Source organism: Microtus oregoni, unplaced genomic scaffold, assembly GCF_018167655.1.
Source record: "Microtus oregoni isolate MIOR12 unplaced genomic scaffold, Mior012 000031F_ref0000149, whole genome shotgun sequence".
In the NCBI taxonomy this organism is placed as follows: Eukaryota; Metazoa; Chordata; class Mammalia; order Rodentia; family Cricetidae; genus Microtus; species Microtus oregoni.
This window is the reverse complement of record NW_024543090.1, coordinates 11,460,529-11,478,215: the sequence shown is the minus strand read 5'-3', so window position 1 is coordinate 11,478,215 and position 17,687 is coordinate 11,460,529. Positions and strand designations below refer to the sequence as shown.

Below are 17,687 nucleotides of genomic sequence, written 5' to 3'. Positions count from 1 at the left end.
CAATTCTCAAAGAATGAAAAAACACACAAAATAATATAACCTACAACAAAAACTAAATTAACAGGAGATAGCAATCACTGGTAATTAATATTCCTTAATATAAATGGACTCAACTAACCTACAAAAAGATACGGGATAACAGAATCCATCTTTCTACTGCATACAAGAAACACACCTCAACCTCAAAGACATCCTCTCAGAGTAAAGGGTTGGGTAAAAATTTTCCAATCAAATGGACCTAAAAAGCAAGCTTGTGTAGCTATTTTAATATTTAACAAAATAGACTTCAAACTGAAATCAATCAAAAGAGCAAAAAAGGACATTTCATATTAGTCACAGGAAAAATCCATCAAGAGGATATCTCAAAACTGACACATCTATACCCCAAATACAAGGGCACCATCATGTGTAAAAGAAACACTGCTAAAGCTTAAATTACACATTAAACCCCACACACTAATAGTGGCAGACTTCAATACTCTATTCTTGCCGGGTTCTTTGGCAGAAAGATCAGGGGCAGAGCTGGAACCTCGGACTCTCCCTAGGGCTAAGTAAGATGGTGAGCATTCAGTGGTCCTGCCACCCTTCCCTACCACTTTGGCCACAGAGGGGGAGGGGGCAGGGGGTGGAGAAACACACCCACTGAGTCAGGAGTCTCTTGAAGCAGGATCTCGTTTAATGGTATCAAGCAAAAACTCATATAGGGATGTGATGGGGGTGGAGAAGCCTGGAATGGACCAGGCAGAACAAGGAATAAGGGCCAATAATATTCTGCCACATTAGCATTGGCTGGGCAAAGGCAGACCTAGGTTGGGTAGACAGAGACAGGACTCCAAACTCAGCTTCTTTATTATTTGTATATGAGAGGGCTACTGATTTTTCTTTTCGCTAGTGTTTTTTTTTAATTGATCTTTTATCCTGACACATTATTGAAAGTATATATCAGCTGTCAGAGTTCCTTGGAGGAATCCTTGGAGTCACTTATGTTTACTACCATATCATCTGAAAATAGTGAAAGTTTGACTTCTTTCTTTCCAATGTGAATCCCTTTGATTTTCTCCTGTTGTCTTATTGCTCTAGCCTGAACTTTAAGAACTATGTTGAATAGACATAAAGAGAGTGGACAACTTTGTCTTGTTCCTGAATTTAGTGGAATTGCATTGAGTTTCTCTCCATTTATTTTGATGTTGGCTGTCAACATGCTGTATATTACTTTTTTATTTTTAGATATCTTCATTGAATCCCTGATCTCTCCAGAACCTTTATCATGAAAGCGTGTTGGACATTATTGAAATTTTTTCAGCATCTAATGAGATGATAATATGTTTTTTTCTTTCAGTTTATTTATATGGTGGATTGCATATATGGACAGATTTTCATATGTTGAACCATTCCTGTATCTCTAGGATGAAGCTGACTTGATCATGGTTGATGATTTTTTATGTGTTCTTGGATTTGGTTTGCTAAGATTTTATTAAGTATTTTTGCATCTATGTTCATGAATGAGATTGGTCTGTAATTCTGTTTCTTTGTTGAGTCTTTGTGTGGTTTCAGTATCAGGGTAACTGCAACCTCATAAAAAAGAGTTTGGGAATCTTCCTTCTATTTCTATTTTGTGGAACACTTTGAGAAGTATAGGTATTAATTATTCTTTGAAGTTCTGGTAGAATTCTGCACTGAAATCATCGGTACCCAGGCTATTTTTGGTTGAGTGGCTTTTGATGACTGCTTCTATTTCCTTGCAGGCCTATTTAAATTGTTCACCTGGTCTTATACTAAATGGTATGTGGTATAAGAAAATTGTCCATTTTTTATATGTTTTCCAATTTTGTTGAGTACATGTTTTTGTAGTATGACCTAATAATTCTCTGGACTTCCTCAGTATCTGTTTTTATGTCCCCCTTTGTATTTCCGATTTTATTAATTTGGACGAGCTCTCTCTGCCTTTTGATTAGTTTGTATAAATTTTTGTCTGTCTTGTTTATTTTCTCAAAGAGCCAGCTTTTTGTTTCTTTGATTCTTTGTATTAGTTTCTTTGTTTCTATTTTATTGATTTAGACCTTCAATTTGATGCTTTTCTGTCATCTACTCCTCCTGAGTGAGTCTGCTTCTTTTTGTTCTAGAGTTTTCAGGTGTGCTGTTAAGTCACGAGTGTGAGATTTCTCCCCTTTCTTTAGCGCTTAGTGCTATGAACTTTCTTCTTAGCACTGCTTTCATAATGTCCCACAGGTGTCGGTACCTTGTGCCTTCATTTTTGCTGAATCCTAGCAAGTCTTTAATTACTTTCTTTATTTCTCACTTGGCCCAGGCATGGGGCATTTGAGCATTGTACAAGTTCCATGAGTTTTTAGGCTTTCTGAGAGTAGTATTGTTGTTAAATTCTAACTTTAATTTGGTGATCTGATAAGACACAATGGGTTACTTCAATTATTTTTTATTTGTGGAGGTTTGCTTTGTTTCTGAGTATGTGGTCAGTTTTGGAGAAGGTTCCATGAGGTGCTGAGAAGAAAGTATAGCCTTTTGTTTTGGGGTGGAATGTTCTATATATGTCTGTTAAGTGCATTTGATTGAAAGTATGAGTCTTCACAGAGCAGCAAAAATGGAGGAAACATAATTGATTTCTGCACACCTAAAGATATTCATATATATGGTCCACAAACACATTTCAAATGCTTCTGCAAATAAAAAGAATACACTTTACTTATGATACACTCTTCTGAACAGGCAGTTCACAGGTACACCATGCTTACATTCAGAGTAGTAAGAAACACAGCAAAATTAAACGTCATTACCTGTATCATTTTAGTAAGAACAAAAGTTATGTCTAAAATATGAAAGCTAAAAATTTTAATTTTAGAATTAGCAAATGTGACTGAATATTCAAAGTCACAGGATACCTAACAGAAGCAGAGATCATTTGATGGGGGAGAGTCTTCTGTTTTGTGTTAATTTCATTGGTTATATAAAGAAACTGCCTTGGCCCTGATAGGACAGAAAATTAGGTAGGCAGAGTAAACAGAACAGAATGCTGGGAGGAAGAGGAAGTGAGCTCATATGCCTTAGCTCTGCTCTCTGGGGCAGATGCAATGAAGCTCCGACCCAGGATGGACGTAGGCTAGAATCTTCCTGGTAAGTGCACCTCGGTGCTACACACATTAATAGAAATGGGCCAGGCAGTGTTTAAATGAATACAGTTTGTGTGTTGTTATTTCGGGGCATAAGCTAGCCAGGCAGCTGGGAGCAGGGCAGCAGGAATGTAACCTGCAGCTCCTCACTACAATCATTGGCTACCATTGTTGAGTTTTAGAATAATTTCTAATATAGAGTGCTTGAATCTATTCTCATATTTTAAGTTAAAACATCCCTCATAAAGGCAAAGCTGCTTTGATAAGAACGTTTCAATCATTTCCCCTGTCATTTTAGTAGAGAAAGGTTTCCTGTACTGTATATTGTTCAGAACCTTCCTGTGCTTTACATTTATAAGTATTTCTCTTTTATAATGTACATAGCTGCACTTTCTTTCTGCAGCTTTTCAGATGGTATAAGGAATTGGCTGAGAGCTAGAAAGAACACATCATTTTCAGTTAGGGATTATATACTAGTGTTCAGGAATAACTAATAAGAACATGAAAGGCTACCAAAACTAATGAACTCTAAAACAAAACGGCTACTGTTACTGCCCTTCTTGTCCTCCATACCTACATGGTAAGATCCTGTTGTTGAAGACATTACATACTTTGATTGCAGAGTATTGAGGAATCAATCTCGAATCAAAAAAAAAACCACTCCTGATAGCTAAATTCTACAATGCCAAAGGGTGCAATGTAGGCCAATGCAGGAAAATAACAGTAATCTTACCCAGTGCTGAATCTTGCATATTGCAATAATGACCTGCGAGGCACTGGTGCCGTGGTGCCATAACTGTTATATGGATAAATTAATGGCTTTCTAGTGGAGAAGAGTTCCTCAACAGGAATTCACATACATGCAAGACTGTATAATCCTAGTCAAAAGCACATGCCTGGAGAACTCATGTGTCCTGGAGTGTGGCCTACTACTTTTATTTTATCAATACTTATGTCATTGTGTTGCCTTCTAGAGAGTTAAGTCTATGTCCACATGATGGGAAAACTCTGTCAATCAATCACATTTAATTAAGGCATGGCGACCTGGACCGCAGGGAGAAAAATTGGGAGGACCCAGATGCATGCCCTCTCTGCACGGTGCCTGCTGGACAGATAGGACGTCAGATCTCCCACCCTTGTAGCGTGATTTTCCCCTTTTTAACCATTAAAATGTGGCTATTATTCTTGAGCTGGCCTGGTTATTTATCGTACCGACCTAATTTGCAACATCCACAGATCTAGAATTCTCTCAAACATGGTCAGAGAAGCTTCTAATTGTGGTGGGTAAAAGTCAGTTATGAGATACATGATTGTGGAAATGATGACAATAAGGCACAAAGAGCTCAGCTGTAAATGAAGTATCTTTATCAATATCCACCACACTGCCAAGGTCCCAAGAAGACTGTGGAGGAGGAGGCAGAAAGAATGTAAGGTCCATCCAAAGGCTGGGGAAGAGTGCAATGGAATGCAGTCTTCTGGACAGGATGCAACAACCACACTCATAAACTCACAACAGCTGTAATTACTTGCATATGATGTACACAAAAGCAAGCCAATCAAACTTCAACCATAGATGTGCCTTTCAAGCCCCACTCATTTCTGAGAAGCTATTGCCATTAGTAGCTCCTTGGGAAAGTAGAATCATTCTTCTTCAAGAATGTTCCCATTGGGAGGTTTTCCATGCTTCAGGGAATGACCCTAGACCCATACATATGGACAGCACTAACAAGACTGAGTAGGTTGGCACTGGTTCCGAATCCTCGGGGCACCCAAGCAGGCGGGAGTCTCGGGAGTCTGTTTGTTTCTATGGCCTGCCTGCACCAAGCAGGGTAGGCGCTTTGTTTGCGACCTGCCCACCAGCACGGAGGCCTGATCTCTAGGCGCCAGGAGACCCAGCATTGGGGTGAGTTTCTGACCCTGTGGCGCCAGCCCGGGAAGGGGAGTTCAGAGCTTCCTTGGCCCCCTATCCTTCTTGAGCTCTCAGCAGGGCCCCCACTCCCTGCATACCTCCTCTTTCTTCCTAGCCCACCCAGCTTCCATCCAGAACCCTCCCCAATTTGCCCCACCGCCCTCTTTCTGCACATAACATCACCCAGCCCAGCCTGTCTGGGCACTGGGTCCGAATCCTCGGGGCATCCAAGCAGGCTGGAGTTCCTTTGTTTCTTTGACCTGCCTGCACCAAGCAGGGTAGGCGCTTTGTTTGCCACCGGCCCATCAGCATGGAGGCCTGATCTCTCGGCGCCAGGAGACCCAGCCTTGGGGAGACCCAGCATTGGGGAGAGACAACGTTGGGGAGATCCAGCATTGGGTAGGCAAGGAGACCTGATCCGGTAAAGAAGATCCATAAGGGAGCATTTGGAAGAAGAGATGGGTAGACGCCAAGGCAAGAATTCGCCCAACAAGCTGAAAAGCAACATGAAGCCACCAGTAACCAGCGACCTCACAACGGGAGGACATGAACACCTTAATCAAGAAGAAGTAGAAAAGGTTGACTTCATGAAAGTGATTGACGCCCTTAAACAGCATGTAAAAAATGCCCTTATAGAAATGGATGAAAAATATAACAGAAAGTTTGAAGATCTGAATAAATCAGTGAATGATACCCTAGAAAACCAAGGAAAAACAATCAAACAGATAATGGAAACGGTGCAAGACGTGAAAACTGAAATAGAGGCAAAGAAGAAAACACAAACAGAGGGCCGGCTGGACATGGAAAATTTAAGTAAACAAACAGAGTCTACAGAAACAAGCATAACCAACAGAATACAAGAGATAGAAGAAAGAATCTCGGATTCTGAAGATACCATAGAGAAAAAATACACTCTGATCAAAGAAAGGAGCAAGTCCAACAAAATCTCATCACAAAATATTCAGGAAATATGGGACACAATAAAAAGACCAAACCTAAGAATAATAGGAGTAGAAGAAGGAGAAGAAGTGCAGCTCAATGGTCCAGAAAATATATTTAATAAAATTATAGAAGAAAACTTTCCCAACCTAAAGAAAGATATACCTATGAAGGTTCAAGAAGCATACAGAACACCGAATAGGCTGGATCAAAAAAGAACATCCCATCGCCATATAATTATCAAAACACAAAGCATAAAGAATAAGGAAATAATATTAAGAGCTGCAAAGGAAAAAGGCCAAATTACTTATAAAGGTAAACCTATCAGACTTACACCTGACTTCTCCATGGAAACAATGAAAGCCAGAAGGTCCTGGATAGATGTACTTCAGAAACTAAGAGACCATGGATGCAAGCCCAGATTACTATACCCAGCCAAGCTTTCGTTCACTATAAATGGAGAAAATAAAATTTTCCAGGATAAAAACAAATTCAAACAATACGCAGCCACAAATCCAGCCTTACAGAAAGTAATAGAAGGAAAATCACTAACCAAGGAGTTCAACAATGACCACAATAACTCAGACATCTAGAGACCCTTCACCAACACAAATCAAAGAAGGGAAACACACAAACTCTACGACTAAAAAAATGACCGGAGTTAACATCCACTGGTCATTAATATCACTTAATGTCAATGGACTCAACTCACCTATTAAAAGGCACAGGCTAAGAGATTGGATACGAAAACAGGATCCAACGTTCTGCTATTTACAAGAAACCCACCTCAACCACAAAGACAGGCACATACTCAGAGTAAAGGGCTGGGAAAAGGCTTATCAAGCAAATGGACCTAAGAAACAAGCAGGTGTGGCCATACTAATCTCTAACAAAGTTGACTTCAAACTTAAATCAATCAGAAGAGATGGAGAGGGGCATTTTATACTCATAACAGGAACAGTTCAGCAGGATGAAGTCTCAATTCTGAACATCTATGCCCCTAATTTAAAAGCACCCACGTACATAAAAGAAACATTGCTAAAACTCAAGGCAGCCATCAAACCGCACACACTAATAGTAGGAGACTTCAACACTCCTCTCTCACCAATGGACAGGTCAAACAGACAGAAACCTAACAGAGAAATAAGAGAATTAATGGAGGTAATGAATCAAATGGACTTAACAGACATCTATAGAACATTCCACCCAAATAAGAAAGAATATACCTTCTTCTCTGCAGCTCATGGAACCTTCTCAAAAATCGACCACATAGTCGGTAACAAAGCAAACATCCACAGTTACAAAAAAGTATTAGTAACCACCTGTGTCTTATCAGATCACCATGGATTAAAGTTAGAATTCAACAACAATGCTTCCCCCAAAAAGCCTACAAACTCATGGAAACTGAACAGTCAACTACTGAACCATAGCTGGATTAAGGAACAAATTAAGAAAGAAATTAAAGTCTTCCTGGAATTCAATGAAAATAAAGAAACAACATACTTAAACTTATGGGACACTATGAAAGCAGTCCTAAGAGGAAAGTTCATAGCACTAAGTGCCCACTTAAAGAAAACAGAGAAAGCTCACATTGGAGACTTAACAGCCCACCTGAAACTCTAGAAAAAAAAAAGAAGCAGACTCACCTAGGAGGAGTAGAATACTGGAAATAATCAAACTGAGGGCTGAAATCAGTAAAATAGAAACACAGAAAACAATCCAAAGAATCAATGAAACAAAAAGCTGGTTTCTGGAGAAAATCAACAAGACTGACAAACCCCTATCCAAACTAATCAAACGGCAGAGAGAGAATTTGCAAATTAATAAGATCAGAAATGAAAAGGGGGACATAACCACAGACACAGAGGAAATTCAGAGAATCATTAGATCTTACTACAAAAGCCTATATGCCACAAAACTGGAAAATGTAAAGGAAATGGACACTTTTTTTTAGATAAATACCATATACCAAAGTTAAACCAGGACCAGGTGAACAATCTAAATAGACCTGTTAGTCGCGAAGAATTAGAAGAGGTTATCAAAAACCTCCCTACCAAAAAAAGCCCAGGACCAGATGGTTTCAATGCGGAATTCTACCAGAACTTCCAAGAAGACCTAATACCTATAGTCCTTAATGTATTTCACAATATAGAAACAGAAGAATCATTGCCAAATTCCTTTTATGAAGCTACAGTTACTCTGATACCAAAACTGCACAAAGACTCAACCAAGAAAGAAAATTATAGACCAATCTCACTCATGAACATCGATGCAAAAATCCTCAACAAAATACTGGCAAACCGAATCCAAGAACACATTAGGAAAATTATCCATTATGGTCAAGTAGGCTTCATCCCAGGGATGCAGGGCTGGTTCAACATACGAAAATCTATCAATGTAATCCAGCATATAAATAAACTGAAAGAAAAAAACCATATGATCATTTCATTAGATGCTGAAAAAGCATTTGACAAAATTCAACACCCCTTTATGATAAAAGTATTGGAGAGATTAGGGATACAAGGGTCATACCTAAATATAATAAAAGCTATATACAGCAAGCCGACAGCTAACATTAAATTAAATGGAGAGAAACTTAAAGCCATCCCACTAAACTCAGGAACACGACAAGGCTGTCCACTCTCACCATACCTCTTCAATATAGTACTTGAAGTTCTACCAATAGCAATAAGACAACATAAGGGGATCAAAGGGATTCGAATTGGAAAGGAAGAAGTTAAACTTTCGTTATTTGCAGATGATATGATAGTGTACATAAGCGACCCCAAAAACTCCACCAAAGAACTTTTACAGCTGATAAACACCTTTAGTAATGTGGCAGGATACAAGATAAACTCCAAAAAATCAGTCGCCCTCTTATACACAAAGGATATGGAAGCAGAGAGGGAAATCAGAGAAGCTTCACCTTTCACAATAGCCACAAACAGCATAAAATATCTTGGGGTAACTCTAACCAAGGAAGTGAAAGATCTATTTGACAAGAACTTTAAGGCATTGAAGAAAGAAATTGAGGAGTATACCAGGAAATGGAAGGACCTCCCTTGCTCTTGGATTGGGAGGATCAACATAGTAAAAATAGCAATTCTACCAAAGGCAATTTATAGATTCAATGCAATCCCCATGAGGATCCCATCAAAATTCTTCACAGATCTTGAGAGGACAATAATCAACTTTATATGGAAAAACAAAAAACCCAGGATAGCCAAAACAATCCTATACAATAAAGGATTGTCTGGAGGCATTACCATCCTTGACTTCAAACTGTATTACAGAGCTACAGTGATGAAAACAGTGTGGTACTGGCATAAAAACAGAGAAGTCGACCAATGGAATCGTATAGAAGACCCGAATTTTAACCCACAAAGCTATGAACACCTCATCTTTGATAACGGAGCCAAAAGTATACAATGGAAGAAAGAAAGCATCTTCAACAAATGGTGCTGGCATAACTGGATGTCAACCTGTAGAAGAATGAAAATAGACCCATATCTATCACCATGCACAAAACTCAAGTCCAAATGGATTAAAGACCTCACTATCAGTCAGAACACATTGAACTTAATAGAAGAGAAAGTGGGAAGTACCCTACAGGAGATGGGCACAGGAGATCGCTTCCTATGTGTAACCCGAACAGCACAGACTTTAAGGGCATCATTGAATAAATGGGACCTACTAAAACTGAGAAGCTTCTGTAAAGCAAAGGACACTGTCACCAAGACAAATAGGCAACCTACTGACTAGGAGAAGATCTTCACCAACCCCGCAACAGACAAAGGTCTGATCTCAAAAATATATAGAGAACTCAGGAAACTAGACTTTAAAATGCTAATTAACCCAATTAAAAAATGGGGCACTGAACTGAACAGAGAATTCTCAGCAGAGGAAGTTCAAATGGCCAAAAGACACTTAAGGTCATGCTCAACCTCCTTAGCAATCAGGGAAATGCAAATCAAAACAACTTTAAGATATCATCTTACACCTGTCAGAATGGCTAAAATAAAAAACACCAATGATAGCCTTTGCTGGAGAGGCTGTGGAGGAAGGGGAACACTCATCCATTGCTGGTGGGAATGCAATCTTGTGCAACCACTTTGGAAATCGGTGTTTCGGTTTCTCAGGAAATTTGGGATCAACTTACCCCTGGACCCAGCAATACCACTCCTGGGAATATACCCAAGAGATGCCCTATCCCATGACAAGAGCATTTGTTCTACTATGTTCATAGCAGTATTATTTGTAATAGCCAGAACCTGGAAACAACCTAGATGCCCTTCAATGGAAGAATGGATGAAGAAAGTATGGAATATCTACACATTAGAATACTATGCTGCGGTAAAAAACAATGACTTTTTGAATTTTGCATGCAAATGGATGGAAATAGAAAACACTATCCTGAGTGAGGTAACCCAGATCCAAAAAGATGAACATGGGATGTACTCACTCATAATTGGTTTCTAGCCATATACAAGGGTCACGGAGTCTACAATTGGTGATCCCAAAGAAGCTAAGCAAGAAGGTGAACCAAAGGAAAAGCATATAGTTGTCCTCTTGGCTATGGGAAGTTGACAAAATTGCCGGGGAGAAAATTGAGATCTTGGGGGTGGGGTGGGATGGGGGTAAGGGGAGATGGGGAGAGAGGGGGGAGAGGGGGAGAATGGGGGGAGCTTGGGAAAGGGGGAGGATTCGGATGAAGGAAGGTTGGATGGGGGAGCACGGAAGCACGGTTCTTAGTTAAGGGAGCCACCTTAGGGTTGGCAAGAGAATTGAACCTAGAGTGGCTCCCAGATACCCAAGCCAAGGTCCCCAGTTAGTTCCTTGGGCTGCTGAGGATGGGGAACCTGAAATGACCCTATCCTAGAGCAATAATGACGAATATTTTGCATATCATCATAGAACCTTCATCTGGTGATGGATGGAGACAGAGACAGAGACCCACACTGGAGCACTGGACTGAGCTCCCAAGGTCCCAATGAGGAGCAGAAGGAGGGAGAACATGAGCAAAGAAGTCGGGACCACGAGGGGAGCACCCACCCACTGAGACAGTGGAGCTGATCTATTGGGAGCTCACCAAGGCCAGCTGGACTGTGACTGAAAAAGCATGGGATAAAACTGGACTCTCTGAGCATGGCCAACAATGAGGGCTGATGAGACGCCAAGGACAATGGCACGGGGTTTTGAACCTACGTAATGTGCTGGCTTTGTGGGAGCCTAGCCAGTTTGGATGTTCACCTTCCTAGAAATGCACGGAGGGGGGAGGACCTAGGACTTACCACAGGGCAGGGAAATCTGACTGCTCTTTGGGCTGGAGAGGGAGGGGGAGAGGAGTTGGGGGAGGGGGAGAAGGGTGGGAGGCGGGGGAGGGAAATGGGAGGCTGGGAGGAGGAGGAAATTTGTTTTTTTTTTTCTCTTTTCTCAAAAAATAAAAAAATAAAAAAAAATAAAAAATAAAAAAAAAAGACTGAGTAGGTTATCCAAAAAGAAAAAGACATGAAGTCTTGAGGGGAACCTCTTGGAAAGTTGAAGGATGGAAACAAAAGAATAGTGATGATCTTTGTTAATTGAATACATGTGTGAAATTCTCAAGAATATAGAAAAATTAAAGGTTGAAAAGAAAAACAAATATCCCTAGTAAGTACTGCCAGACTTCCTTTTATGTGATTTTAAAAGCCTATTTTTTTTGGTTCTAAACGTCTTAGTATAGGCTTCCAGCTTCCTTACATCTAAGAGTTTATATTTAAAAAATTCCTTGGGAATTGAGGATTGTGATTACTATAATCTTTAGCTTGCACATGTAATCCCCTCTGTGTTCAGAAGGGATTATCTCACCTTCATAAGTAGAAAAAATAGACTAAATTTTGATCTATATAAACATAGTGTGGAAAGGCATATTTTCACTGAGATGGTCCTAATGTGCTTCTATGTGCACAACGCAAGCACTTAGGAGATCTTTCGATAACTCAGTAGCTGTCTGAATACTCTCTTCATCGACATCTTCATTTCTTGGTTCCTGAATGTATAGATCACAGAGTTCAGAAAGGGGGTGAAAACTGCATCAAATATGGCCAGAAATTTATCCAGGTGTATTGAGGGAAAAGGCCAGGTATAGACAAATATCAGAGGACTGAAGAATAAGACCACCACAGAGATGTGAGCTGAAAGTGTGGACAGAGCTTTAGTGGAACCACTTGACGAGTGTTTTTGTACAGTGATTATGATGACAATATAGGAAATGATTAGTATGATGAAGGAACCCACAGAGATGAATCCACTGTTTGCTGTGACCATGAATTCCAGTTTATGGGTGTCTGTGCAGGCAAGTTTGATGAACCAGGGAAGGTCACAATAGAAGCTGTCCATCACGTTTGGTCCACAGAAAGGTAAATTGACTACAAAAGCCAGTTGAACAACAGAGTGTGTAAGGCCAACTACCCAGGCAGTTACTACAAAGAAAAGACACATTTTTGGGCCCATAATGGTCAAATAATGGAGAGGTTTACATATGGCTACATATCTATCAAAAGCCATGGCTATGAGCAGCACCATCTCCACACCACCAATGACATGGATGGAGAAGATCTGAATGACACAAGCCCTAAAAGAGATGACTTTGCGCTTTCTGAACAAATCATAAATCATCTTGGGAGAAGTGACACAAGAAACACCTAAGTCAATAAAGGAGAGGTTGGCCAACAGAAAGTACATGGGAGTGTGTAAGTGAGAATCTGAAACCACGGTAAAAATGATGAGGGAGTTTCCCATCATGCTTGCTACATAAAACATGGAGGAGAATACAAAGATAAGAAGCTGAATGTCCCAGGAGTTAGTGAGTCCAAGAAATACAAACTCCAACACCACAGAGTGATTTGCTCCTTCCATAAGCATGTGTGTGTCAGTGCTACCTAGAGAAGGAAACAGGAAACTCTGTAAGTTGTATTGATAGAATATAGTAAGAAAGGTTATGGAAGTCTGTTTGTAATCTAACATTAAAATCAAATTAAAGGCAAACATATATTAAAGGCACTTAATATCAAGGAGTGAATTTTAAAATAGAAGTGAAATATTACTTCATGCTAGTTAAAAGTTTTGTAAAAAAGTCAAAAAATAGTTCAGAGTAGTTATGAATAATAGATCTATTTTTAAGTTATTGATAAGCACATAAAGTAGTACAACATTACAAAAGAAAAGAATAATCTCTCTCAAATTTTGAAAATATGATTTTATGTAGCTCAGGAGTAAAGGACTCACTTACTAAGGCATCCACAGAGAAAACTCCTAAGACTGGTGTTTGGAATTGTCTTCACTTACACATTAGCCCTACTTGAAAGTGCTGTTTCATAAACACATTCTTTACACTCATAACTATTGAAATATCCAGGATGAGAAAGACCATCCCATGTCTTTGCCTAGTGTAGTAATTAATGCTTTTCCTTGGCCTATACAAAACTAATGAACTGAGGAGAACATATTCCAAGACATTCAATCCTTATTGATGGACAAAGAATTTGGTATTGAGGTCATATAGTTCATATATACATAGTCATCAAATTCAATGTCTCTATTGAGTGGAGCTCATGTAAACCATCATCCATGTTTATTTCTTTTTTCAATCCGGAAATATTGCAAACTTACTCACACACTCAGTTGAAACATTTAATATTTGAAACTTCTTACATTGGAACATTTCTATTTTTAATTATTATTGTGGGAAATTTAAATGATTGTCTTCTTTTCAAATAAATACATACATTAAAAATGACTTTGTAGCTTCAAATTTACTGAACTTAATAAACTAAATGTTTAGCTATTGTTTTTTGATACAATATCCTTTTGTGTATTCCAGGTTGGCCTCATGGCAATCTTGCTGCCTCCTTCTACCAAGTTGTGTGCCAACATGCCCAAAATACCTTTTACAATCCTTTTCATGATTTTTTTATTTTCTTTCTCACTTTATACCACACATTAAAAATTACTACTCATCAAAATTATTTATCCTTATCCATTCTACTTACTGTTCAGAAATAAAATTAGTACAAACATTAGCTATAAATGATATAAGAAAAACTGGAAAAATAAATACAATTCCAGGTAATTTTAGGTATTATTTCATTTTGTAATTATCCATATCATATCTAAAAATTAAATTACATTGAAAAGTATGTTTTCAGCACTGGATAATTTGGTGTCCATGTCAAATTATATTTTCAATTAGATGTCTAGGACACACTTCACACTAGAAGACTTCCAATAAATGTATCTCCTTTAGAGATGATCAGTGTATGCCCAGCTCCATAGAAAAGCTGATGGATAGAAAGATATAGCCTCTATGCTTTTGTATTTTATGTCAACAAATACTTGCTAATTTATCAAGTAGAAGAGAATAACATCATTCATGTATTATCTGAGAATATAATGATTAATTATAAGCTATGCTACATTAAAAAATTATAAAGCTATTGGATGTTTTTTGATGCATTTTACATTTTCCCAGGTAAAAACATGGCTCCAGCTCAAAGTAGAAGTCAATTTCTAGTGTAGCAATAAATTTTTACAACTATTTTCTTGTGCTTGTCAAATGATTTTCCTAAATGTTATCTATTTTGCTCTAGGCTCACTCAACCAATTTAAGATTCGATTCAAATTCATAGCAATTCCAACAGTGGATTCCTATCTATAAAGAAAGCACTGTTCTTTTAGCTAAACTTCGTCATTTACCTGCATAAAAGGAACACAATCTTCATGGACTCATATTTCCCTATATTCTCCAACATAAAGTATCTAGGATAGCCTAATACAAGAATATATAAAACTAATTATACATATTCTCAAGTGGGCAATGACCAAGAAGTTTTAAAATGCTTGTAGTCCAGGGACTTTTTCCCTAGAGGGCCATTTGATTTGTCCAGTATAACAAAAGGATTTCATATCACATTATACAATACTAGAAATAAAAAAGAGAAACAAAATCGGGGAGTTTTGTATCCTTGTGCTATTTTATTGTATATATTTATAAATAGTGTAGTTAGTTTTAAAAATAGGTACACAAAGGCAACCTACTGACTGGGAGAAGATCTTCACCAACCCCGCAACAGACAAAGGTCTGATCTCAAAAATATATAGAGAACTCAAGAAACTAGACTTTAAAATGCTAATTAACCCAATTAAAAAATGGGGCACTGAACTGAACAGAGAATTCTCAACAGAAGAAGTTCAAATGGCCAAAAGACACTTAAGGTCGTGCTCAACTTCCTTAGCAATCAGGGAAATGCAAATCAAAACAACTTTGAGATATCATCTTACACCTGTCAGAATGGCTAAAGTCAAAAACACCAAGGATAGCCTTTGCTGGAGAGGCTGTGGAGGAAGGGGAACCCTCATCCATTGCTGGTGGGAATGCAATCTTGTGCAACCACTTTGGAAGTCAGTGTTTCGGTTTCTCAGGAAATTCGGGATCAACCTACCCCTGGACCCAGCAATACCACTCCTGGGAATATACCCAAGAGATGCTCTATCATATGACAAAAGCATTTGTTCAACTATGTTCATGGCAGTATTATTTGTAATAGCCAGAACCTGGAAACAAACTAGATGCCCTTTAATGGAAGAATGGATGAAGAAAGTGTGGAATATATACACACTACAGTACTACGCTGCGGTAAAAAACAATGACTTCTCGAATTTTGCATGCAAATGGATGGAAATAGAAAACACTATCCTGAGTGAGGTGTCCCAGACCCAAAAAGATGAACATGGGATGTACTCGCTCATAATTGGTTTCTAGCCATAAATAAGGGTCACAGAGTCTACAATAGGTGAACCTAAAGAAGCTAAGTAAGAAGGTGAACCCAAGGAAAAAACATATAGTTATCCTCTTGGCTATGGGAAGTAGACAAAATTGCCAGGGAGAAGATTGGGATCTTGGGGGTGGGGTGGGATGGGGGTAAGGGGATATGGGGAGAGAAAAGGTAGAAGGGAAGGAGGGGGGACTTGGGGAAACAGGAGGATTGGGATAAAGGAAGGGTGGATAGGGGAGCACGGAACCACAATTCTTAGTTAAGGGAGCCACTTTAGGGTGGGCAAGAGACTTGACCCTAGAGGGGCTCCCAGGTGCCCAAGCTGAGGTTCCCAGTTAGTTCCTTGGGCAGCTGAGGATAGGGAACCTGAAATGACCCTAGCCTACAGCAATAATGACAAATATCTTGCATATCATCATAGAACCTTCATCTGGTGATGGATGGAGATAGAGACAGAGACCCACACTGGAGCACTGGACTGAGCTCCCAAGGTCCCAATGAGGAGCAGAAGGAGGGAGAACATGAACAAAGAAGTCGGGACCACGAGGGATGCACCCACCCACTGAGACAGTGGAGCTGATCTACTGGGAGCTCACCAAGGCCAGCTGGACTGTGACTGAAAAAGCATGGGATAAATCTGGACTCTCTGAACATGGCGAACAATGAGGGCTGATGAGACGCCAAGGACAATGGCACGGGGTTTTGATCCTACTTAATGTGCTGGCTGTGTGGGAGCCTAGCCAGTTTGGATGTTCACCTTCCTAGATATGGACGGAGGGGGGAGGACCTAGGACTTACCACAGGGCAGGGAACCCGGACTGCTCTGTGGACTGGAGAGGGAGGGGGAGAGGAGTGGGCGGAGGGGGAGAAGGGTGGGAGGAGGGGGAGAAGGGTGGGAAGAGGGGGAGAAGGGTGGGAGGAGGGGGAGGGAAATGGGAGGCTGGGAGGAGGTGGAAACTTGTTTTTTGTTTTTTTTTCTCCTTTTCTCAATAAAAAAATAGGTAAATATTTATGATGCCTTTTAATATAGTAAATAATTATAAATTTCTGCATAGATTTGGCTGTTCACAGCTTCATTCTAATGAATAATATTTAGAAATGAAACAACTGAAATAATAATTAATTTACAGTAAATTTTAAAATTATACTACCCAAAATATCCAATTCCTTAAAACCACTGAAATGAAAACTCAAATTGTGTATCATTAAAGAAAATCAAAAAACACTCTTCATATAAAAAGTGGACAGCAGATACCAGGAGGTGGTGGTGCACGCCTTTAATCCTAGCACTCAGGAGGCAGAGGCAGGCGGCTCTCTGTGAGTTTGAGGCCAACCTGGTCTACAGAGCAAGTTTCAAGACAGGCTCCAAAGCTACACAGAGAAACCCTGTCTAGAAATGCCCCCCCCCCCAAAAAAAAAGAAGTGAACAGCATAACAACATACACTTGGGATTCCCTTCTTGTGGAATTCCAATAAGAAAGCAGTTACTTAGCTTTGTAACAGCCAAGACGCTATTGCACAAGGGGACACATCACACATAGCAGACCAATATTGTAGTTCATAGGTTTCAGAGCTAAGTAACACTGTTGAAACCTTTATTCTCCCCGCAGTCTGCCTAGAATGATCTAGCACGATGAAAATTAACAGCAGAGAATATACTTTCAGTTTAATTCCAGTCTGATTTCTCTATATTGTAAAAAAAAAAAAAAAAAAAGTATATTGCTTGGAGAATTCTATGACCTCAGGCTAATAATAAAAAGGTATCATAACATCACCCAGTACAGCCTGTCTGGGCACTGGTTCTGAATCCCCGGGGCACCCAAGCGGGTAGGAGTCTCTTTGTTTCTATGGCCTGCCTGCACCAAGCAGGGTAGGCGCTTTGTTTGCGACCTGCCCACCAGC

The 17,687-nt window shown here is 39.5% G+C and overlaps 1 protein-coding gene across 1 annotated transcript; it reads right to left on the bottom strand.

Moving 5' to 3' along the window:
- Positions 1-11,931: 11,931 nt before the first annotated feature.
- Positions 11,932-12,876, bottom strand: LOC121465743 (olfactory receptor 4F3/4F16/4F29-like). Its single transcript, XM_041679116.1, has one exon. It carries the CDS (start codon positions 12,874-12,876, stop codon positions 11,932-11,934), a length of 945 nt encoding a protein of 314 aa, XP_041535050.1.
- Positions 12,877-17,687: the final 4,811 nt, after the last annotated feature.